We start from the raw sequence: 25,550 nt of genomic DNA, 5'->3' as shown, positions 1-25,550 counted from the left end.
GAATATACATGTAAATGGTCAGAATGAAAATAAGCATGAAAAACTGGAGTACTTTTGTTATGTTTTATTTTATACAAGTTCATTTTATGCTATAGATTAATAGAAAATCCAACTTAAATAGTCACCTTTCAAATGCTGTCTCGAATACCATCATTGAAATTTTAAAATCAATATCCTACCTGGGTGTGGTGACACACACCTGAAATCCCAGTGACTGAGAAGGCTGAGGCAGCAGGATGACAATTTCAAGACCAGCCTCAGCATCTTAGCAAGGCATTAAGTAACTTAGAAAGACCCTGTCTCAAAAAGTAAGTAAATAAAAGTAAAAGTGCTCGGGATGTGGCTCAGTGGTTGAGTGCACCTGGGTTCAATTCCCAGTATCCAAAACAATCAATCAATACCCTATAAATTATAGACTTACACAGTAAATTGAATGCAGATAATTTCAAAATCATAATATCTGCTATTGAGAGAAACACTGACAGTCTCCATAGAGGACGACAGCCATGTGGTATTTAGGAATATCAACATACCTGAACAGCACTATCTCTGCTTCCCATACCTGGTAACAGAAGCTCCCACAGCCCCTTTCCTATCTGCCTCCACGATGATTCTGTTCTTAGACAGTTGTTCTTGGATAAGAATGACTTTTTCAACTCCTTTAACAATGAAGTAGCCACCTATCCAGAGGAAACAAGGAAAGTTTTACCATCTTTTCTTCAGCTAATGTGACTGAACAGTGTAGGATCTCCTGACTAGAGACCACATCTCCAATGCTCTGTGGCACTGGTGATCACTTAACCTGAAGGTGCTGCCGATATTGTTTTATGTTGGATGAATGACAGTGTCAGCACATGATTTCATACAAATGAGTCGCAAGATAATACCCTTCTTTTTTTTTTTTTTTAAAGAGAGAGTGAGAGAGGAGAGAGGGGGAGAGAGAGAGAAGAGAGAGAGAAGAGAGAGAGAGAGAGAGAGAGAGAGAGAATTTTTAATATTTATTTTTTAGTTCTCGGTGGACACAACATCTTTGTTGGTATGTGGTGCTGAGGATCGAACCCGGGCCGCACGCATGCCAGGCGAGCGCGCTACCGCTTGAGCCACATCCCCAGCCCAGATAATACCCTTCTTAAGGACATAGGCTATATCCTGTTGGTGTCCATATTACCATCCCCTGACACATAGAACATGTAAATGAAAAAAGAAAGACACTAAATTAAACTTCAGATTCCTTAAGCACAAAAGTAACAGTCTTCAACATAAACTGAAATTTATTCCAAGTTTTCTAACAAATCAGTGACTATAGTAGACTAAGATTAGGTTTCCTAGATAACCTATTTAGAAAAACTCATAACATTACACTTTATTTTTTTGCACACAATTCAGAGTAGATTGAGACTTCAATTCTCCTGCAGAATATAAGTAAAACAAGGCAGCACATTTGACTTATGAAACATTTTGTTACAGTCTAGTAAAATCATGTTCTATTAACTTCCAAAAACTTCTAGGATTCCACATCAATGCAACTATATAGGACTTAAAGTGACTATAAATTAAAATAAGTCAGTGTGAAATGTGAGCTAAGGTATTAAGACGATTTTCTGTTATGCGTTACATTTGAAACTTCACCAAAGAAACTGCCTAAAAATAAGTATATATATATAATTTTTAAAATTTAAACAACTAAAAAGACTTCCAATTTTTCCCTCCTTTGCTGTACTTACAACAGCCTAAAGTGAGCCACTTTAAACCAGGCTAGACAAGTAACTTGGGTCAATTACTCTTGAATTTTAAGCATCCCCAAAGAGAACATTGAGCATGCATAAAAAGCAGAGACTAATGAACCATGGCAGTAAGTCAGAACTTGGGGTGTTAAAATTTCAAATCTAACTCAAAACAGGAAACAGTATATTTTTAGAAATATAGACTAAGAGAATAAAGCTGGAGCCAAATTTTCAGATGTTTTGTGAACGCAGTTTTATACAATATTATTCATTATAAGGCAGAAAGGCTGATATTGTTTTAAGGAAAATGTTAAACAACAGCTACATCAGAACAAAGAAAAAAAAATGAAAGGGGGTAAATCCAAGCTATTGCACATACCTGGGTCTAAAGGACATTCATTTAGTTTGGCAAATTCTGCTGGTGTTTTCCCTGTAAGAACACAATTTGAACTTCGCAACATTATGGGCATCCTGTTCAAAATTAAAAAAAAAAAAAAAAAAAAAAGAAAATAACATGTTCAAACAGTCACTGGCAAAAGTTGCAAAGAAGACAATACGTGCGGTGCACACATCACTAAGGGTTCTGCATTTCTGTGCACTCTGTTAGAAAGGCAAAGGAACAATATTATATGAAAGAGACACAGGAAACAAAGAATTTTCTCAGGGCACTACTTTTCTAGCATAGAAAATAAAATCTCAAACATTTAGCTTAAATTGTGCATACTGATTTTAGTGAAAGTCAGAAATGACAACAACTCCTCACTCATGATGAATGTATCATGAATGCAGTTACTTGGAATAACGCAGAGAAACCAAGTGTAAGGACAAGAGACGATCAAAACTAATCAGGAAATTTAAAAAAAAAAAAAAAAAACCTTGGCAAAGGAGGAAAGGGAAGCATTTTCCCCAACTTTACAGAAAAAGTTTCACAATTAATAACAACCAAATTCTAAGCTAGGCATTTCTGTACATGCCTTACAAGTGTTGGCTCATCAGATCCAAAAAACAACCCCATGAAATAAGTATCATTTCCTACACATTTCAGAGGAGGAAATGAAGGAAAACAAACAAAAACTTTAGAACTTATTCAAGGTCACATCATAAGTCTGGAATTGAGGCAGTATGGCTGCAGTATGGGCTTCATTTCTTACCTGCCAATGGGTAAGGCATTGCGGATGATCCTCTGGCTGCCTCGGGTGTATTCAATATCCACTGTAATGGGGGCAGAATATGTCATGTCCCTCAAGCGGCACTGAAAAATAGAATCAGAGAATTATTACTCCTGCTTTCTGGAAAAGAACAGGTTCTGACCTCTTCAGAATTCAAAATCTACTGGCAGTGTGCCCCACACTGAAATTTGATCTTCCTTCCACGGAACTGTTCAATGTGCTGCCTTAGGGAATTGAGAGTTATCAACATGCCTTCCCCACAAGGTAGATGAAATCATGTATGTTTTTCTGTTTTGTTTTGTGGTGCTAGAGATTAAACCCAAGTTTTCACATATGCTACACAAGAGCTGTTGCTCTAAGCCATAGTCCCTGTCCTGACATCACGTGTTGATCCAGACATTGCAACAGCATCCCTGGTTCTGCCAGCTCAGAGATGAAACAATAAATCTGATATTGATTTTCTTCTCACTCATCTGGAGCCATCCCCTGTATCTTTAAAACAATGATGTTCCTTACAAAGTAAATCCATGGAAAGTAATCAATGTGCCTGGGTGTACTGTTCAAAACAGTTTACAACCAAGATAACAGTGCCTATAGTATGTAAACACACAAACACAAATTAAAACCATATTTAAATATTCTCCAAATACACTGAACTCCTTACCAAGTGATATGTTATGTACAAATCACTCACTAAATCATTCTAACAATTCTGGAACCATCTGTGAGATTTTAGATACTGCTGCCCTATGCAGTTTGACATGGCAGTGACAAGTTAAATGATGCCTTGCCTGAGCCATTATCAGATATAAGGAAACCACATCCAAATTTTCTGATGACTTTTCTATTAGATTGATGGTTGTAGTTTCAAAAAAGATAATTTTTCTGAATATCAACCATATAACTCATGGTGCTAAATCCTCTCTCTGGCTTCTATTGAAAAATAGTTATATTTAAACGTCTAGTTTTTAGAACAGTGTCTGACATTTTAAATATTAAAAATTATTTATATACTTATATTAACTAGGTCAATCCTCCTATTTCAGGACAGACTAAGGCAGTATGGCATGGTACCAAGAGTGTGGGCTCTACTGCCTAGTTTCAAATCCTGGCTCCACCACTCTGTTTCTACATCTCAGTCTCCTCAAATAAAAAATGGGGATGAGAATGATCATTTTAATTTCCTGAGTGTAAAAAAAAAAATTTAGCATGATGCCTTGTATATATAAATATTATTTTTATTAATAAAATTAATGTAATGTACATAATAGGTAAGCATTCAATGAGTTTTAACAGATCCACCCCTTCAACAGAAATGAAATTCCACAGATGTGATTAAAAAAAAAAAACTAACTAGGTCCCCGCTCCACGGGCCCTGAGGTCTGCATCCCCTTGTCTGCTCTGACCACAGGAGTGGGACTATTCTGATGGAGCCTGCAGCAGATGCATAGGCCCCCAACCTGCTCACACTCTCCCCAGCTCTGCAAGAGCTAAAATCCATCCAAGAAATCTTTGCCTTTCATCTCTAATTACAATAATATCTATATATTTTCTTCAACACCAGAAAAACCAATTATAGTAACAAATAAAGCCTTAGCCTTCTTAAACTTCAAATTGTCTTCTCCCTTCTCTGAACTCAGTAACAGAGTTTGGAAAATAATTTTTTTAGATTGCCAATTGGCTGTCTTGTTCTTTAAAAAATGGAAAGATCTAGCAAAGTGGAAATGGGAGGAGGGAGAAGTCAAACTGGGACACATACTCTCCTTACCCTACAGTCCTGGCCACACCCCTTTTTCACCTCACCACAAATCTACCTTACCTCACAGACCTGGCCCTTCCAAGCATTCAAATTGCAACCCTGGTATCTGCTTCATGTGTTTCATTATTTTAATCTCTCCACAGAGTATGTATCTCACTTCTTTTTTCAATATTTAGACACAGAAGAAATGTTCAACAAATACTTGGTGTATAAATAAGAACAAAATTTACCAATACAGAATGTCTGGTTACTTGATCATACTACCTAGACAATAACTATCATACTGAACACCTTATTTGTTCTTCAGTAAAGATCCCTATACTATATTTCCTGATTGCTATTTTAGTTTTCACTTGACTACAACATGACCTACAAACTTCATATTCTTTCCTAAATCATTTCCTAATTATAGACCCTAAATGGAGGAATCTGAAATCAAGAAAATATTAAAAGCCAATAAAAGGGCCTGCCTTTCTATAAGCCTTTGTCTATAGCCCTATTAAAGCCACTATATTTCAGCTTTCTTCTCATCCATCTCTTCTATGAGACTACAAGCTCCTAGTTCTTGGTCTATTCACAATGCCTGGAGGACCCTCAAAGGTGTGTCAGGTGAGAGACCCCTGCAATGAAGAGCACAGTACTTGAGGTACAGTGGCTGAGCAATGGTATGAAGATTACCAAAAAGCTCTGAAACTGGATACAAATACGGCAGTTATACAACAGTGCATGCTAATCAGGACAGAATGACAAAATAAATAGTACAGAATTATTTCCTAACACAGTATAGTACAGGCCGAATGTCACTTATCCAAAATTACATGGGATCCAAAAAATTAGAAATTTCAGATTTTTTTCATATTCTGAAATATCTGCATAAACTTTATCAGGTGAGCACTGGAATGCTCAGTTTTGAATTCTGGGTTTCCAGATTAGGAACTTTCAACCTGTACACAAGTGTTTATTTAATTTCGTTATCTCTGTCTCAGAAGTGTTGGTTTTTTGTTTTTTGGTTTTTTTAAGCATGTTTTAAAGTAATCTTTTAAGACGGCAGATTCTTTGAGTCAAAGCAAACAAGTCCAATTAAAATAATGTTTTATTATGTATATGGGGTAAAAATGGGAGTTCATAATCCGCTTGAATCAAATGCATGAAATATGATATGTCAAGAGCTTTGTAATGTTTTGAACAACTAATAATAAATAAATAAATAAATAAAATAATGTTTATAATTACCTCATGGGGAGACACTGGTCTAGTTACATTGAAGCTTTCTTCAACATCAGGAAGCCCAACATAGATATTAAGATATCTGAAAAGCAGATTATTCCATTATATATTTTATTTCTTCAAAAAACACATTTTTTAAAAAAAGAAGCTATTTTTCTCCCAAATATATAAGAATTCTGCTTTGACAAATCATTACTTTGCAAAGGGTAACAAATTAAAAATTATAATTGAACATTTTTTTGAAGTGATAGTACATGTAGTTTTACAAATGAAAGAAAATACTATCAAAGTATCTTTTAAAAAATTGTAAATCTCTTTATACAAATACTGAAAATATAGCTCCATAAGAATGATACACAATGAAAAAGGCAAAGTACAAAAAGGGTATCTATGATATGCTATCATTCAAATAAGGAGGACATAAGAGGGGAAAATATATGCTCATTGATGCAAAAAGAAACATGGGAAGGATAAAGCAAGGAGACCTACAGGGAGTGTCTGGGAAATGGAAGGGAAGCACCAATTTTTTGAAGACACATTTTGTAAAGGCTAACTCATCATCATAACAATGGTTCATTCACACAACCTCCCCCCAAAAGCATAAGTAAAATCAACATGGATGTAGGGGAACCCAAAATAGAATACAAATCTAATTGTATCATCAAAGAGCATAACTATACTGAAAGGTGGGAAAGAAAAGAATCTAAAAAACAGCATTTTGATTGGCCACTTTAAACCTCAAGACAAAAAAGACAACCTGCAAAATGGAGTCTATCTCACAGAGGTATGAGTTAACAATTGTAAGTTACTTTATGTATAGTCTATGATTTTAAAAAAATCAAAAAATTGTACATAATGAGATATTTCTTACTGAGATAGAAGTTACAAATAAGGAAAGAGAGAAAGTTAGTCTGTAGTGTTGGATTGGTATCAGAGACAACGGGGCAAGAAGTCACCTTGAAGGATGTGCTATGGCCAAAGCTGAGTCAGAGTGAGCAACAGCATGAGAGTACTGGATTAGACCAAGGGAATAAAACAAATATCCATGAGTCCAAATTTATATCAGTTACTACACAGGAAGATAAATGAGGAAAGGGAAAGCAGATGGAATGATGGAAACAGAGATTCACATTCACCATTACACTACAATAATAACTGTTATGGTTAGTCTTACAAACCATCAATATATACTAAAATTAGTGAAAGTATGATGAGAAATAAGATATCTGCATTGTTTCAAAGGATCTTCCCATAAGATACTAATTACAAAAAGAAAAGCAGTAACTTTATAGTAGATAAACTGGGAAGATACCACTTAACAAGTGAACAAAGTTAAAATCAGTAATAATATATTGACATCTGTATCCAGATATGAATTGGTGAAAATTGCACAAACATTGCTTCTGTGACATTGCAAAAAAAAATATATATATATATGCATAACTGATCTAATCATGAGCAAGTATCAAACAAAACCAAGTTAAAGGACTTTCTGCAAACACTGACCAGACTGTTCAAAAGCGTCAAGGTCAAAAAACACCAAGACTATTGCAGACTGAAGAGACAAGACAACTAAATGTAACAAGGGGCTCCAGATTGATTCCTGCCCGGAAATAGGACATTGGTGAGAAAAAAATCAAATAAGGCACACAGACTATTTGGTAGCACTGAATGGATGCTAACTTTCTGGTTTTAATAACTGCACCATGGGGGCTGGGTCTGTAGCTCAATGGTAGAGCACTTGCCTAGCACGTGTTAAGCACTGGGTTTGATCTTACCACCCCATAAAAACAAATAAAATAAAGGCATTCTGTCCATCTACAACTTCCAAAAAAAAATTTTTTTAATTAATTGCACTATGGTTATGTAAGATGTATTAATGGAAGCCGGGTAAAGAATACATGGGAACTCCATACTATTTTTGCAAGTTTTCTATTATAACATTATTAAAAATTTATTAAAAACTTATTTTACCCATTATTAAAAATTCATTATAAATTATTAAAATTTATTTAAAATTATTATCTATCATTATAAAATTATTACTAAAATAAAAGTTTATATAAAATAGTTAAAATGTAAACAGTTTTAGTAACTTCTCAATCATAACTCTACTTGTTTAATTAGTTTGCCAACTAAAAATTAAACTTCAGGGGCTGGGGTTGTGGCTCAGTGGTAGAGTGCTTGTCTCTACCACATGTGAGGTACTGGGTTCGATCCTTGGCACCACATAAAAATAAACAAATAAAGGTATTAAAAAAGAGAGCTAATACATTAAACAAAATTAAACTTGAGCAGTTTATATACCTTATTAAAGGGACTGAAAAATAATTTTATGGGGCTGGGGTTGTGGCTCAGGGCTAGAGTGCTAGCCTACCATGTGCGAAGCCCCAGGGTTCAATCCTCAGCGTCACATAAAAATAAATAAATAAAACAAAGGTTTTGTGTCCAACTAAAACTAAAAGAATAAATATTTTTAAAAAATAATAATTTTATAAAAGTTTTGACAACATGGGCTGGGGATATAGCTCAGTTGGTAAAGTGCTTGCCTCGCACGCACAAGACCCTGGGTTCAATCCCCAGCACCACACACACACAAAAAAAAGTTTTGACAGCAACTACATTCACTTTAAAAAATGTTCAACAAATCAAAATAGTACACTCATAGTTGGTTCCTTACTTTAAGTACCACATGGGGTCAGCATCGCTTGTAACTTTTTCATTAGCTTTCATTATCTTCTTTATCTGCAGTAGAAAGCGCAATATTAGGAACTGGGCTCTGGCTTCCAACTAAATTTTAGCTTATGTCTGTGTCTAAGATCTGATGCTTACCTCTACATTAATGAAATAGTTAAATGAGTCTATGTGCTGTTTCACAAGGCCTTTCACCTAAACAGACAGAAAATACAAAGTAGGTCATTAACAAAATAACAGATTATATAATTCACTCTAACCAAACATGATGATCAAATTTTTCTCAAAACCAAAGCAAAGAAAATATCCATGAATTTGATGAAGCAAAACTTTTCATTAATGTGTCATTACTTTTCTCTACCATCTTATTAGTACACTCTCAAATTTTCCTCCTTAAGAAGCAATCTGAGGGCTGGGGTTATAACTCAGTGGTAGAGTTCTCCAAGCATGTATGAGGCACTGGGTTCGATCCTCAACACCACATCAAAATAAAATATTGTGTCCTGCTAAAACTAAAAAATAAATATTAAATAAAGAAGCAAACTGACCTTTGGAATTCAAGATATGAGTATTTAAATGTACCTACTGACTTCCCAGAAGCTAATAAATCCAAGGAGGGGCAGAGAACATAGCAATTGAGCATCATTTCTTCAAACCTCAATGTCTATTTTCTTTGTTGTACTAGCCTCCTGTATTAGGTCCCAGTAGACCAGATCAAACCAAAATGGAGTCACTTGTGCTAAGGGCCATGTAATCAAACTAACATTGAAAGGGGCCAGTTTCCCCCAAATAGGTGATTGACAGCAATTAGTCACAAGGAGATTAGTTTAACTGAACCAGAATGACAGGAAATCCCCTCTGTTTTAATTCTATAAGGAAGTAACTTTGAAAAGGCCAATCCAATTTTTGCTACCTCTGCCTTCTCCAGACCTTTTCTGCCTATAAAGCCTACCTCCTCTGCTCAGCTCAGCTGGAATATGTAGATTTTATAGCATGGGGTACTGTCCCATTCTAACATCCCAACTTAAAGTCCATTAGATCTTTTAATTTGTTGTAATTCTGACTTTTGATCAGGGATCATGAAAAATAGATCCCGTTTTCATAAATCCCTAATCATTCATACCATCTTACAGAAGAATAAGGGAGGATCACAATATTAAGAAAGATGAAAATAACTGCATTTAAAATCAAAAGGGGAGGTGAAACCTAGGGAACCTAAGATCAGACACAAGTCAGCAGTTCATTTTGTCTCAGAAGTCAGTCAGCATCAACTGTATAATGACAGCTTATGTACTGCTGTGGACAAGACAGAATAAACACATAAGACTCTAAAATCTCAGCGTTTAAAAGGGCTACACATATTCATTTTTTACATTGATCTTCAAACATACCATTCAACAATTCTAGAATATTCTTAATAGACACAACTAGAGAACCTGTTTTAATTGTAATTCCTTTATTAGGGTGCTCATTAGTTTACAAAGCAACCATTCCATTTTGAAACAGTCCTGATTTCAGAGGAAAAAAACTCAACTTTATAATGATATGAGGTCTTTCTTCCTTATTTTTACCCCTTGGACTTAACTGTCTCTTAAAGAGATGATTATGCCCCTCAATTTCCATGTCCTCTCTAGGAAGGATCGTCTGTTTGTTCCTCACCTCTCTCTCAGGGTCTCACTTCTAAGTAGACCAGACCCTTCAACTACCTCTCACATGCATGCCTTTTTTTTTTTTTTTTTTTCACATGCATGCCTTTCAGAACCTCCAGCTGCAGTGGCCTGCTCTGCCCATACTCCAGATTGCCAACACTCCTCCTAGCATAGGCACCTGAATGCTGCTCCCTGGCAGCATGCTCAACAATCTGACTGGTATACTCCCTCATGCTGAATATTACAGTTCTGTTATGGAAACCAGCTCACATTTCTGGCTCATGGTGAGCTGAAAGTCAACCAAAACCCAAAAGGTGATTGGTATCCTCACCAAAAAGAAAAATGCTCTCAAGTCAAGCACACTCCATTTGGTACTTATGCAAAACGTATAAGTACAGGTATTTACACCTGCCCCTCTTTACCACTGTCACTCCAGGCAAAAAAGACTTCTGAGTGCTGATGCTGTCAGCCAAAAACAGCACCTTCTGGAAAACTTACAAGTTTTGTATTCTTTGAATTAATATTTAGTTACATATTAAAATCTTTAAATTTCTGTTCATGAACAAATACATTCCAAGGTGGTCTGAGTAGAGAAACCTAGCTTTACTTTTTCTGTTTTCTAATTTTTTTCTTTTAAATTAACACAATTCTACATGCTTACAGGTTACAGTGTGATATCTCAACATGTGCACACAATGTGTACAACATGTGCACACAAGGTAATGATAAGGAGAGGAAAAGCTAGTCCTTCAGTTGACGGACTAGCTTTCCCTCTCCTTATCATTACCTTGTGTGCGAGGCCTTGGGCCTTCCTCTAGTTCTTAAAATACAGCAGACTTGTGAACTACCGTCATTCAACTACACTGGAGAACACCAGAACTCATTTCTCCTCTCTGTGTTTTGGTACCCATTATCCAACCTCCATCTCCATTGCCCACCACTCTTCTAGCCTCTAGGAATTACTATTCTACTCTTTTCTACCTTGAAATAACTCTTTAGTTTATAAGAAAGAACATATGGTATTTGAGAAAGAACATATGGCATTTGTTTTTCTTTGTATGTCTTATTTAACTTAAAATAATATCCTTGAGTTCCATGCTTTTGGCCATAAACAACAGAATTTCATTCTTTTTGCAGCTGAATAATGTTGCACTGTGTACATATACCACATCTTCCTAATCCATTCATCCAGTAATAGACACCTAGGTTGATCCACATCTTGGCTACTGTAAATAGTGCCGCAACAAACACAGGCATGCAGGTATCTCTTTGATATGTTAATTTCATTTCCTTTGGATAGACACCCACAATGGGATAACTGATCACATGGTAGATCTATTTTTATTTTTATGAGGCGCCTTCTTACTGGAGAACCCCAACTTAAATGAAGAAATACAATAACCACAATCTTACATCTCTAGTGAGTTCTCCACCTTTTCTTGGACTATATGCCATCAGTTCTTTTCCTCTTTTGAATCATAAATACCACTCCTCTTCTTTGCTTATATACAGTTCCTTAAAAACAAACTAAAACAAAAAACAACCTTCCCTTGACCTCACTACCATTTTATTTCATGCCTGGTCACTCCTCTATTAAAAACTCTTCATTAGCTTCTTATGACTTTTAAAAGCCAAATTCTTACCATGGTTTTTAAGTTTGATCAGATTTCAGGCCCTGACAACTTCTCCAGCCTCTCCCTTCGGCCTGTGATACTGACTTAACTGAACAAAACTGCTTATTTTTAAGTCTCCACTCTTTCACTTATAATGCTTCCAAGATTCCTTCAGGATGTAGTATGTATCAGTACTTGATCTTTCTTAATTGCCATGTAATACCCCATTGTATGACTACAGCACATTTAAGAAATCTTATCATTGGTTGATGTTCCTTTGTAGTTTTTCTCCTTTTTAGCTCTTATAAATAATGCTGGCATTTATGTAAAAGTTTTTGGGTGGGGCTGGGGATGTGGCTCAAGCGGTAGCGCGCTCGCCTGGCATGCGTGCGGCCCGGGTTCGATCCTCAGCACCACGTACCAACAAAGATGTTGTGTCCGCCGAGAACTAAAAAATAAATATTAAAAAAAAAAAAAAAAAAAAAAAGTTTTTGGGTGGACTTTTGTTTGCATTTTTCTTGGCTAGATACCCAGGAGCAGAATTCTAGATTATAAGGTAAATTGGTTTAACCATTCAAGGAACTGCTGGGCTGTTTACCAAAAATGCTGCAGCTGCAACATCGTGCATTCTCCCTATAGCACATAAAGATTCTAATTTCCCCATATTGTCTTGACTTTTGATTATAGCCACCCTCGTGGGTAACAAGTGTACTCTCACTAAGATACCTACTACTAAACATAAGCCCTCTCAAACTGAAGCCCTACACCATATTATATTAAACTCAACAGCTCCTCTGACTATCTACCCATTCATTCCAGCCAAACAGACTAGTCTCTGTTTCTCACAGATGCTGTGGAGGCTCCTCTTAAGCACTCTGAGAAAGCCATACTTTCTGCATCGTTTTCAGCTTAGTTCAACTCTTTATGCTTAAAATCCAGTTTATGTCTGGGTGGCCATCTCTGACCACCTGTAACATCCCTCTTACCAACAGTATTTTATTTCTAATTATGCATGTGCCATGCTTCTAAATATACTGTTTCTTCTCTGTAAAATTAGATTACCACCCCTCAAACCCACACTCATCCCCGCCTAACCAGCACCATAAGGGGAGTGATTTTATCTTAAAATTCCTCCTATTAGCCAGATGGGTGGAGTAGCACATGCCTATAATCCCAGAGACTTGGGAGAGGCAAGAGTACCGCAAGTTTGAGTCCAGCCTGGAAAATGTAGCAAGACCTTGTCTCTAAAAACAAAAAGGATTAGGGATGTAGCTCAGTGGTAAAGCACCCCTGGGTTCAATTCCCAGGACTACCACTAAAAAAAAAAAAAAAAAAAAAAAAAAAAGTTATAATTCCCTGTATTGGCAAAATCTAGCAAAGCACACAATTATACAAAGTAAAAACATGATAGTTGGGGCAATAAAAATTCAATCTTAAAAAAGGTGCTTTTTAACTCTTTTTTTTTAACATGTGAAATATAACCAATTATTAAATGTTAAACAATTACCTTTAAAAATGCTGGAAGCAGCCTCCATTTTTCCTGTGAACCAAACAAAAAGAATATCAGAACTCTATGCCAGCACCATAATACTTTCATATGAAGTTATAAAAACTTTATCACAGTGAGCAAAACAAAGCAAAACAAAAAGAAAGATTTTAAAATTATAACCCTTTTTATGGAAATAGTGTGTGTGTATACACATACATGCATTCAAATGTATGTATATACACATAAATATATATCATAGATGGCCTAAACATACTAACATTTAATCTCTTCCTGATGACTCAAGATTCCAAGTATTTTTCACACTTTATTCTCATGATACTTCCTTAGTAAATGAGGTTGGCTTGTTTGAGAAAGGAATAGTAAGTTTTAGAATCTGGTGGGGGAGTGGGTCTCAGGCCTCAAAGGGAGTCTTCCTTTCTCCCTCCCATTCTCTCTGCACTGATCCCAGGTTAGAGCACACCTCAAGGATGCGGAAGGGTGGCACATATGGCATTTGCTTCTCTAGTAAATGATTCTAACCACCACGCTTCTTGAGTTTTGGGGCACTGGACTATTGCTTACCATGATAGTCTCTTTTCACATATGGGATCTTATTTGTTAATGGAAATGCTGACATATGGTTACAGTTGAGTCTAAGGTCACACTACACAATTCCTGAGGAAGGATCATATCATGTAGAACCTCAGAGCAAAATCTGGCTTTCACTCTGGTGACCTGAGATGCACTGGAAGGCTCTGAGCAGAAGAGTGATGATCTGGTTCACCTTAACTGATCACTCCTGCTACCAGTTTAAGAATAAGCAAGATTAAAAGCAAGAAGATCACTTGGTGTCTGATTGCCACAATCCAACCTGGTAACAACAAGTAGTGAGTAATTATTAGTTTGGAGACAAGCTTTCAGTTACAGCCAACAAGACTCGATAAAATGGAGTCAAAATCAATACCTTGTTTTCTGGCCTGAGCAGATGGAGGGACAGGGCCACCAGACTAGAGCTACTGATGGAGACAAGGATACAGGGAACCTTGCAAGAGCAGCAGGCTTAGTTGTGGAGAGGCAATGGGAGTTTGGCTGGGGGAAAATTTGGTTTGAGATATGCATCACACATTCCAGTGAAACATGGAGTAGGCAACGCATGGTCTGAATTTCGGAGCAGAGTAGTCTGGAGGTGTAAGTTAAGGATAGATTAGCAAACAGGTTGTAATTAAAACCATAAGAGTGGAAATGAAGAGGAGCTCCACAAAGTGAGAACAAGAACACTCCAACATCTACAGATGAAAAGAGTAAGTGGACCCAACCACAGAGACTGAGGAGTGGCCAGCAGGGGAAGCAGACAAACCGAAGATGGTAGAAACATTTTTAAGAAAGGAGTCAGCCAGGCCGAGCATATTGTTACACGTCTGTAATCATACTGAGGACCGCAAGTTCAAAGTCAGCCCCTGCAACTTAGTGAAGCCCTACACAACCTGGCAAGACCGTATTTCAAAATTTAAAAAAAAAAAGTTTGGGGATGTGGTTCAGTGGTTAAATGCCCCTGGGTTCAATTCCTGGTACCAAAGAAAAGAAGAAAAAAAGGAGTCAGCCAAACCAATCTATAATGAAAGAACTCAAAAGTTGATGGGGTGGGGGGAAGAATAGAAAAGGATCATAGGTTAATGGAACTGTTCTATAGCATATATTGGACAATAGTTATTTGAGTAATTATCAAAACTAATGTAATTGAAGACTTAATTTAATAATAAATTATATGTGAATATTAAAAAGAACAAGGAGGAGACTCACAACTAACAAAAGATGAATCGTGTCCTCCTAAAATCCTTATGTTGAATTCTAACCCCTAGTACCTCAGAATGTGAGTTTTATTTAGAAATTCGGTTGTTACAGATGTAATAGTTCAGATGAGGTCACTAGGGTGAGACCTAATTCAACTTGGCTGATCTCCACAAAGGAGACATGACTAAGGACAATATCATGTGAAGATGAAGGCAGAGATCAGGACAAAGTTTCTATAAGCCAGGGATCCAAAGATTGCCAGCAAACTACCGGAGGCTAGATGAGAGGCATGGAACAGATTCTCCACCCAGACTACAAAAGGAATCAACTCTGCTATGACTTCAGGTCTCCAGAACTGTGAGAAATTAAATTTCAGTTGCTCAAGCTATGCTTCTGTGGGACTCTGTTATAGCAATCCTACAAATTAATCCAGTCCCTCATGTTCCTATTCCCACATCTCAAATTCCTCCCCCACCCAATCTCATACCCACTTCCTCACATCCCAAAGCCAAATCATTGGTCAGAGGCTGATGATCTGCCACAACTATTGTCTTCCAATCTCCTCCAGAAGATAGGAAACCTCATCCCATTTCTGTTCCCCCCACTCCTGGATACTCAGCCTATATTTTTTATTGATGTGTTCTTTAAAACCATGGCACTGTTACATATTTCCATTTAAAAACAAAACCTCCCTTGGCCCAGCAGCCTCTCCCTTACTTTCTTCCCTTCAGCTACCGCTTCCTGAACAGTCTATGCCAAGCTACTCTCCCTCTCTTCCCACTCCTGTATCCCAGGGCTGCCAGATTCTGACTCAGCTGCCTGCAAGGAGGCTGACAGAGGTACCAACTCCAAGGGCACTCACTCCCTTCAGACCCTCCACAGCCATACTGACCACAGCCTTCTGCGACACCTCCTTCTCTGACCTCTTTCCTCCCTACTGGGCCTCTTCCTATGCTTTCCTCGGCCTACCCTGCACGTGTGGTGTTTGTCAAGGTGTTTGGACAGAGTCCGACCCCTGGAGAATCCTTCCTCCTTCTCAAGTAGGGCTGGACATGCAAGATCTCACACGTTTGCTGAGCTTCCCCACCCCACCTTACACTCCTTCCCCCAGCTCCAAATGTAAATTCTTCCAAGGGCAGTGGCCCTATCTACCTACCTTGTTAAGCATTGTGCCTGGCATGGAAAAGACCCTCAATAAATACTGAATGAATAAATGAACGATATAAGTGAATATCAATGCTTTGGTGATGGGTATTGACCTGTGCACTCTACTGACTGGACACAGACATCTTACCGATTCAGAGGCCACTCAAACTCAGTATGCCCCAAATTAAATTAAATGCAAAGATAATATTCAGCAGTATAAAATCAATAAAGTGGAGCTGGGGCTGTAGCTCAGTGGCAGAGTGCTTGCTTAGCACACATGAGGCACTGAGTTCAATCCTTAGCACCACATAAAATAAACAAACAAAATAAAGCATATTGTCCATCTGCAATTAAAAATAAATAAATAATTTTTTTTAAAAAAATCAGTAAAGTGTCACTTAAAAATGCCATTCTAGGCAAATACTTCTAATTTGTCAAAGGCAATAAAAAGTTATTCATATATTCATTCACTCAATAAGAACATTAAGAACTGAGGGCACAGCACAGACTAAGATAAGGAAAAGTCTGATAGGAAGAAAAACAAGAAACCATTAGTGTTAAGAAACAATAGGAGGTTCTTCTCCTGAGAGGACCCATTCTCTCCCTCAAGAGTGTCCCCTTTCCCCTTCTTATCCCTTCAATAAACTTATATCTGTTACTCTGAAAAAAAGAAAGGAAGGAACGAACTATGGATGAATGGGATACCCATGGCAGCAGACAGCAAGGAAATCTAATGTCTTCTGGGACAGTCACAGGAATGAGATTTCTGATTTGTATATATTTAGAAAACAGAACTCTTAAGATGTAACATGGATTGGATGCAGGAAACAGAGTTATTATCCCTAAATCAGAAAACTGGAATTGTGGTACTGGTAGTTTGCAAGTTCAGTCAAGAAATACAAATTTACCAGGCTTCTTTCCTCAGTCTAGTTAGCAGTGAACTATGAAGACTCTGGAGTCAGGCTGACCAAGACCAAATTCTACATCAGCCAGTTACCAGCCTTTTAACACTGGACTATTTATCTAACTACTGTAGAACACTAGTAAAACAAGTAAAAACAGCACTTAAAAAGATTAAATAATATAATACATATTATGGCTAAACAGAGACTAACACATTGTAGGGGATCAGTAATTGCAAAGTTAAAATCCAGTATTGCCTAATGACAGATAACAGTGTGCTGTAGGCACTCAGATTCAATCTGATGGAATGATCATTAATCAACTTTATTAAGCTTCGAATAATTATAAAGAGGTTCTTAGAATTCAGTGCTTGCTGAGCTTCCACCCCACCTCACACTCATACCCCCAGCTCCAAATGCAACAGAATCACTGATCATGTTGCTTTCCTGTTTAAACCCTTTAAATGCTCTATAGCTCCCAGGGAGAGGGTCCAAGTTCCTTCAGATGTCTAACAATATATTTCATAATTAGAACCCTTACATATCCTTCATTTCTTATTCCCCTCTTTTTATTCACTCTAGAACCACCAGATTTATTTCAGTTCCTCAGAAATATCTGATGGTTTTGCTGTGGGGTTTCAAGCACCCTGTTCCCGCTACCTGGAATCTCTTCCTGGACTATCTACTTTCCCATTCCAAGCCAATGAAGATTTTGAAGGTCAAAAAGGCTATGATGATGTTGCTGAAAGCTCCATCCTTGTCCCTAATGCCAACCCAATAACAAGGACGCAGCTTTGTGAAAAAGGAAAAAGGTTTATTGTTTTGCTAGCAAAGGAAAAACACAGAGGACTCCGGTCCAAAAGGCTGTGATTCTGTCCATCTGCAAGAATATGGAACTTTTATAGAAGTGATTCAGAGAAAATGAGATCAGGGAGGAGAGATCAGGAAGTAGTAGTTTAGGAAAAAGAAAACCAGGGAGAAGTTTAGGGAAAAGAAGATTGGGAAAAAGAAACCACGTAATTTTCAAAACCACAAGGAATATAGTCAAAACATCAAGGTGAACCCGTTACAATAAGAGCCATTCCAGAAAATAAAAATGGCAACAGGTGCACCTCATTGGGCAGCTCGCTGTATGAAAGTTATCCTTAACTCTGAAATTCTGATTAAGTTATAGGGCTTTTCCCTCAGAAAACAAGAAACATCTTGGATAAATATTCAGGGCGTTTGCAAAGTGGCTTGCAGCACAAACTTTAACTCTAGGTTAAAAGGAATGATGACTACCCTAGGTTGACACGACTTGGTTTTACCACTACAGCAGCTGAGGGGCTTCATGAAAATGGCCCAAACGCCCCTGGACCTCGGTGCACTTCTCTGTAAACCCGTGAAGATGTAACTGGTCCCCCAGGGTGAATGCGAGGGCCAGTCCTTGCCGATGCACACATATACTGTAAGAGCTCCATCCAGAGGACCAAACGCACTGCTTCTCAGGCCCGGACGCTGCAAACAGCTCCGGATTCAGTCCCTTCACCGGCACGTGGACGCCGGATCGGGAAAAAGGTTCGCACGCGCGGACCTCTGAGCATGCGCAGAAGCCGCTATTCGCCCCTCCGAAACCACGGCTCTCCGGGAAACGCCTCCTCAGATGTCTCCGGGCCCCTTCCGCTCGCCACACTCCGTCACTTACCTCTACAGTCGGGATCGGCGCTGCCAGCTGCTCCGGGGTCAGGTTTCCAAATTCCTCCGCTAGCACGTCCATGTCGGTCACGACAAAGGAAGAAACAGACAAAACCTTCACGCACGCCTGCACCGCCCCAAACAAACTGCAGCACGCCTTAACAGCGATACTCGGTGGCCTAAACTGTCCCCGCCGCGTATGTTCAACCGAGGCACGTCAGAAAGGTTCCGCCTGTTCTCGACTGAACTTGGGGAGGAAACCGGATGTGACCGAGGCCGAGCCTGGAAACTGCGCCCTCTGGTGTAGGTCGGAAGTCTTACCTTAATAATCCTCAACCCGAGCTTACAGGATATGGCCAATTCTCCAATAATGGAGACCAACAAAAATGTGAACTGATAATTTGCGCAACCTGAATTACTGAGGCAGAGAATTTACTTCACTAAGCCCAAAACTGCATTATGGAAGGATGAGAAACTTCCCAAAGGCTAGTAATAGAGTCGGTTAAATTAGTGATGATGCCTTTGGGCATTAAGGTATAACAGGACAGTAGTAAGTTCCCAAGGTACTAGACCTGTGATCTGGGAGTAAATTACTAGCACATGGAGGGAGTAGTATAAAAAGATGACATTTAAATCAGTAGCGGGAATCTACGAAATGACATTGGAACAGCAGAGCCATTTGGGAGAAAAATACATCTGAGTGTACTTTTAATATGTCCTATATGAATTAAATATCTCAGTGTTAAAAAACAGGTCTAGAAGAAACTAAGCTTATGTATTCCTAACGTTGAGTTGGCAAAGAACTTCAAGGATGGCAACAAATCATACAGGATTTGATGAAAAGGATTCTTAAACATGATTTTATGATTCCATGAAAAATTAAAAATTTTCCAAAATATTGTATAAAAAAATCACCACGAATAGAGTATTTAAAAAAAGTTTGTCTCCCTAAAATAAACTAATATAAATCAATAGGAAAAATTCCCATTAGAAAAAAAACAAAAGATACCAATAATTGCTTAATGGATAGTTGCAATCTGGGAAGGGGTAAAAGTTCTAGATGGTGTTGATGTTGCACAACAATGTGAATGTGCTTAATCTGCTGAACTATACACCATTTTTAATGGTGAAAATAGGAAGTTTCATGAATGTCTGACCATGATGTTATGAAAATGTGTGAATATATAAGCCTTGCACTAAGTTAGTCTTATTTCTGAATTAGCTACTTAAATTTCAATGCTTGTGAAAGTACTGTGTTGATGGACATCTGAAAATAAGTGAAGAAAAATAAATGAAGAATCAGCCTTGCCCTCAAAGTTCTTCAATTTTCTTAGATACAAGATACATTTGTATATGATTCTTGTGAATTACCAGAAAGCACCCCATTTAGAGTCTAGCAGGGAAGGGACTATGATTGTGATTTATATAAGATAGTATCTCAAGGGTGGCTCAGTTGCATTCGCTCCCTGCTCCAAAGTCCTTTTTACTTTCCACCATCAGAGTGGGTCTCCAACTTCTGCAGTATCAGAATTGCCTGGAGAGCTTGTTAAGACAAGTTCAGCTTTATAATTTGTAGCTTGCCGCTGCTATCACTCAATACCACAATCCTCTTTTATGTGTCTGGTTCTCCAGAGAGCTTCACCAGGAACCTTCTTGTCTCTATATTCCTGGGTTCTACCCAATTGTTTGTTCCTGAATAAATTTGTATTGAATAAATTATTTGAAAGCAAAAATTCAATGGGTGATAACAAATTTGATATTCACTTTTTTTGTCCTGATTTTTAAAGTTTTCTATTGAAAAGTAGGAGATTGGTAGTAGTCCTAAAGTCCTCCTTGGTGACAGTTGGCTGACAGTGACTGGAGTGTTGGCCATTACACCATAGCTACCTTAATCACTTGCAATCCATCCTGCGTTACACCTGCACCCCAGGTCAAATTCATGCCTTCTCTCTGATTCCCTAAGAGGCTGGATTTTTAAAACAAAAAACTAAGAACAGTCTTGTGATTTGTTTTCTGCTGTCACTTATGTTTTGAATAGAGGACCAAGAGATCCTAGAGGGAAAAAATGGTTAACATCTTGGCACACGCTGCCATCACTTACATATAAAATGTTGTGGTAGCCATATGAGAAGTAAACCAATGCATGGGACAGAGGTAGGAGAATGGGGGGAGGCACTGGTGATGGAAGAGCAAGGAAAAGGAGAAGGCAGAAGTGTCCCAGTTGGCTCTGGAATATAAGGGAAAGCTTCCACTTACCAAGTGTGACTCCTTGCCAGGCATTGGAATCTACCCTTTGTAAACATATTCTCTAGTCAAATGGTCAATCCCTGGGGCATAAATATGGTTATCCCCACTTGACAAGTGAAAGACTAAGATTCATAGTGGTTAAGCAATATTTGCCCAAGTACATTTGGAATTTAAGTCCATAATTATCTGACCACTGTATTTAATACTACAATGAAAGCATGGGGAGACGGATCAATGGCATTTCAACAGTCAGCAACAGCATGAGGGCTTTAAAGTACATTCTACCACATCCAGGCAACTGAGAATGGTTCTCATGTAGAGCATGTCAAGGGATATGTCTGTAGATGCTGCTAGAAAGATCCAGGAGAGCCAGGCTTTAATTGGCTTTAATCCATGTTAAAGAAATTGGACCTTGTTCTGAGAAGCCTCAACATGAAGATAATAGAGAAAAAATATATACCTTCTCTGAAAGGTTAATAAAATAGGTACTTGTCACTCCGTTTTTCTGTATGCTTAACAAAACACTGTTGAAATCTTGTTCCCAGAATGTGCTGTCCCCAACTGCCAAACTGCAGAATGCACTCCCTCACTAGGTTGCAGGCAAACCACCCACTGGCCCTGACCCATCAATGAACTTCCCTCCCTGCCCTCTCCAAGAAAAGTATATAAGCTCTGCTTAAGCTGTTCTCAGGGTTCTCTCTGCTCTATTCAAGTGAGCTCTGAGCCCCAGCATGCTGGTCCCCCAATAAACCCCTTGCTGTTGCATGAGACAGTCTCTTGGTGGTCTCTTCCTCCGACGCTCGCCCGACCTTTACTGAGAAGCCTCAACATGAAGATAATAGAGAAAAAATATATACCTTCTCTTCTTAAAACCTTGGTTCAGACTAGATTGTGTTCAGTCTTGATTTCTACACCTGGATAAATTTAAATATATAGAACTGGAGAAGACCAGAAGCAGCATCAGAGAAAGGATTCAACACTGAAAAGGCAAGGATAGAAAGGGTCCCTGCATTCTGTCATTTCACAAACAGCAAGGTAAGAGAGAATGTGGACCAAAGTTTCTAAGTACTGTAAGCAGAGAATATTTTGCATTTTGAGCAAGACTTGTAAGTTCAAAAATCTTCAACTGCCTGCCATTCCCACAGTCCTCTGAAAAGTTTTGCTTTACATGATGTGTCCTTATCATCCTGTGAAAACCAGTAGGGCCATGTATCCCCCACAGACAGCCCCATAGGCTAGATCTGAGAGGGCCAAGGACGTTTATCATGAGAACCTTACCCAACGCAGGGACATGTTCATAGTAACTAGTGGCAAACAAACTCAATCATATTCTCTGTTGGGACATTTTCAATTAAGATACACAGAAAGGAAGGACAGAAACAGAAGTTGAGAAGTAAATGCCAAGTCAGCATTTGGTAGCATCTTAACACTGAGAAATGCTTCTTGTTGGATGCTCAGAGGAGCCACTATAACAGGTAGATAAGAGCACTCATTCAAGAGTTAGACTCCTTCCTTAGGTTCACTTAGCAGATCTGTGACCTTGGGCAAGTTCTTAGCCTCTGAGTCTCATTTTGCATATATGAAAATGTCAGTCTGCCTGAAAGCAAGTTGGTAGTTATATAATTTATATAAAGTACTTAGGAAGTCCATGACATATGGTAAGTGCTCAGTGGCTATTATTATTACATTCTAAAAGATACTATATTCAGCTTTTCCAGCACACCTGAAATTGCAACTGCTGAGACAGGATTACCTGGTTTCTTTTATTCTTCATAAAGCCTTATAAAAACTCTGTTTCTTTCCCTTGAAATCTGAAAGAGATGAACATAGTAAGCTTAGAATTTACAAGAAAAAGTCATTCCAAAAATAGTGAATGAGAGGAAACAAGCTATAATACAAAGAAATTTTTGAAATTTTAGATGGAATCATGAAGGATAAAGTCATAATTGGTTACTAGTGAAATTAAAACACGTTGTGGGGCTGTGGATGTGGCTCAAGCGGTAGCGCGCTCGCCTGGCATGCGTGCGGCCCGGGTTTGATCCTCAGCACCACGTACCAACAAAGATGTTGTGTCCGCCGAGAACTAAAAAAAATTAAAAAAAAAAAAAAAAACACATTGTGTTTTGTCACTGTCCTTTGAAATTGGCATCAAGGACAACAACCACGGCCCTTCACCTACCCTTGAGTTTCTCTGCCAATGACAATATTGGGCTTAATGAACCATGGCTCTGATGAGATATGATAATTTTTGTTCTTATGTAGCTAAGTACTTAATCATTGCATCTCAAAGTACTAAAGCCCTTTGAAGCTTGAAAGAGATTTAGGACTCATAAATTATAGTTACTATAATGTATTCTGAATACATTATACTTTATAGTTTGCAGACAATTTCAAATACATCTCATTTGATCCTCAGAATACTTCTGTGAGATAAACAGGTTGTCTGGTAGACAGGTAGGATAGAAAACTCAGATTCAGGGAGATTAAAAGACTGACTTGGGTTCGCATACCTATTAAGTTGTAGAAGTAACTCAAACTCAGATCTCATGACCCTCAGTCCCATGCTACTTTTTACTGAGCAATGAGTGGACAACTTTGGAACTTAACACCCCTAGAAGGCTGAACTTTGATTTTGAGAAAGATACAAGTGAGAAGTTTAAAAAAAAAAGCTTGCACAAAAGGTGTCCCTCCACATGCCCATAGCATCCTTGGCTAATCAACCATAGAACCCCATTAATTATCCTGAACCTGGCTTCAAAGTCCCCTCCACAAAGTGTTCTAGGGAGTTACCACCAAATGTCAGAGCAGGCACCAGTTTTCAACTTATTTCCCTAAAAAGAAAGTTTACTGGGGCTCATTCAAGGAAGCTAGAAAGAACTGAGGCAGAGACTAACTAATGCTTACCAATATGCAAGCCAATATCTTTCTCCTGGGTACATGTGCAGCGTCCCTTGTAGTCAAATAAGGCCACATGATTGAATACTGCCAGTGGGACATGAGTGGAAATGGAAAATCCTTTTCTTTCTCCATCTATTCAGTGAATGGAGAGAATTCTGAAGATCTGAAGACAGTAGAGTCTCAAAATGGATGAAAGTTGGGTCTCTGGATGGCTGAATGGAGTAGGTGTACCTCCATTTCACCCTCCGTTTTTTGTTTGCTTGTTTTTTTTTTAAGTTCTCATTTATTTTATTGGATTGTATGGAGATATTTTGAAAGAGGAGAGTTGGGGGGTGGGGAGGATTCTGGGACAGGGGCCATTTTCACTACTTGCAGAAGGCTGTCACTGATTCCAGAAGACTCAAGGAGACACCAGGACTCCCTCACTGAGTGGAAAGGTTTTCATTTATTTATTTCAGAGAATATCTGGGTCCATACTTTATAGCACGCTGAGGGCTTTTCTGGTTCCTTTGAACTATGATTGCTTATTTGGAGGCCACAGAGACTTTAGAGCTGTTCATCCACACATTCTAATAAAGGTTCACTTCTACATCCTTCCTTAGGAATTATTCTTTTTTTTTTTTTAATCACTTTCAGAAATACTGCTGTTTTGTGTGGTCTGCTCATACAAATTTCTTAAGAACTTCATGACTGGTGGTTTTGGTGGGTTTCTTTTTCTGCTCCTCAGCAGGAAAATCCCAAATAGGTTGACTTTAGTGGGATTCCAGGAGTATAAGAGTCAACTATCTATTAGAGCCTGGGTGCTTGATCTAGACTCACTCAAATAAATGTCATCATCTGGAACTTTTAAGTTTTATGTAAATGAGGCAAAACAACAAGCACATTTCAGAAATCAATCTCAGAAGCCACAGCAGAAACCAGTGTAGCTAGATTCCTGCAATTAGGATTACTTTGGTTCCTACCCATTTCCTAGCCTGATTCCTCTGATTAAATGGATTCTATGAGGTATTCCACACACCCCCAAAAAACTCCTCCACTGCTTCAGTTACCCGGAGTCTATTTCTATTGTTCACATATGTGTTCCTGTATGAGTGCATATGTGTATGACAACTTATGCTAGTCCCTGGGCTCCCCATTTTTCCAAATGCTGTACCCACTGTGCACTTGGTCTGTTGTGCTTTTTCCTTTCTTGACTTCTTGGCAAATTTCTATGTAGCCTTCATGTTTTAGCACAAGAATTATCTTCTCCACAAAACATAGTTTGATGATCATTAGCACTAATAATGTTTATTCTATAAATGTTATTGTATCTTTACTAGATTATAAACTTCTTCAGGACAGCATTTGTCTTTGCATCTCTGTATGAAAGCTGGGATACTTCTTGGCACATAGCAGACGCTCAACAGGAATCTGTTAGCCGAATGGCGCTGGCTGGCTGACTGAATGAATGAACATGACTTGATATTTGCAAGGCTCTGGCAGTGAGCATGAGAATCTTGATAGAACAACTATAATTAATATCCCACCCCCAGGCTACCCAAAAGTAGTTAGAAAAGAGAGAGACTGGC

At 38.2% G+C, this 25,550-nt stretch overlaps 1 protein-coding gene across 3 annotated transcripts in view; it reads right to left on the bottom strand.

Annotated features, from left to right (window-relative positions):
• Window positions 1-19,366, bottom strand: part of POLR3B (RNA polymerase III subunit B) — a 136,394-nt gene extending 117,028 nt beyond the window's left edge. The window contains exons 1-8 of one of the 3 annotated variants that reach the window (XM_081310647.1): window positions 18,848-19,366; window positions 13,343-13,375; window positions 8,712-8,768; window positions 8,560-8,624; window positions 5,886-5,961; window positions 2,876-2,976; window positions 2,104-2,195; window positions 563-680 (exon numbers count right to left, since the gene is read on the bottom strand). In XM_081310647.1, the coding sequence (XP_081166773.1) occupies window positions 563-680; window positions 2,104-2,195; window positions 2,876-2,976; window positions 5,886-5,961; window positions 8,560-8,624; window positions 8,712-8,768; window positions 13,343-13,375; window positions 18,848-18,919 (614 nt within the window). In that variant the 5' untranslated portion in view covers window positions 18,920-19,366. Of the gene's footprint in view, window positions 1-562; window positions 681-2,103; window positions 2,196-2,875; window positions 2,977-5,885; window positions 5,962-8,559; window positions 8,625-8,711; window positions 8,769-13,342; window positions 13,376-18,444; window positions 18,726-18,847 lie in introns of those variants that run through there. The other 2 variants (XM_081310645.1, XM_081310646.1) reach the window with 2 other exon arrangements.
• Window positions 19,367-25,550: the final 6,184 nt, after the last annotated feature.

This window comes from Spermophilus citellus (assembly GCF_964194105.1).
Source record: "Spermophilus citellus genome assembly, chromosome: 10".
Classification (NCBI taxonomy): Eukaryota; Metazoa; Chordata; class Mammalia; order Rodentia; family Sciuridae; genus Spermophilus; species Spermophilus citellus.
This window is presented reverse-complemented; position numbering and strand designations above follow the sequence as displayed.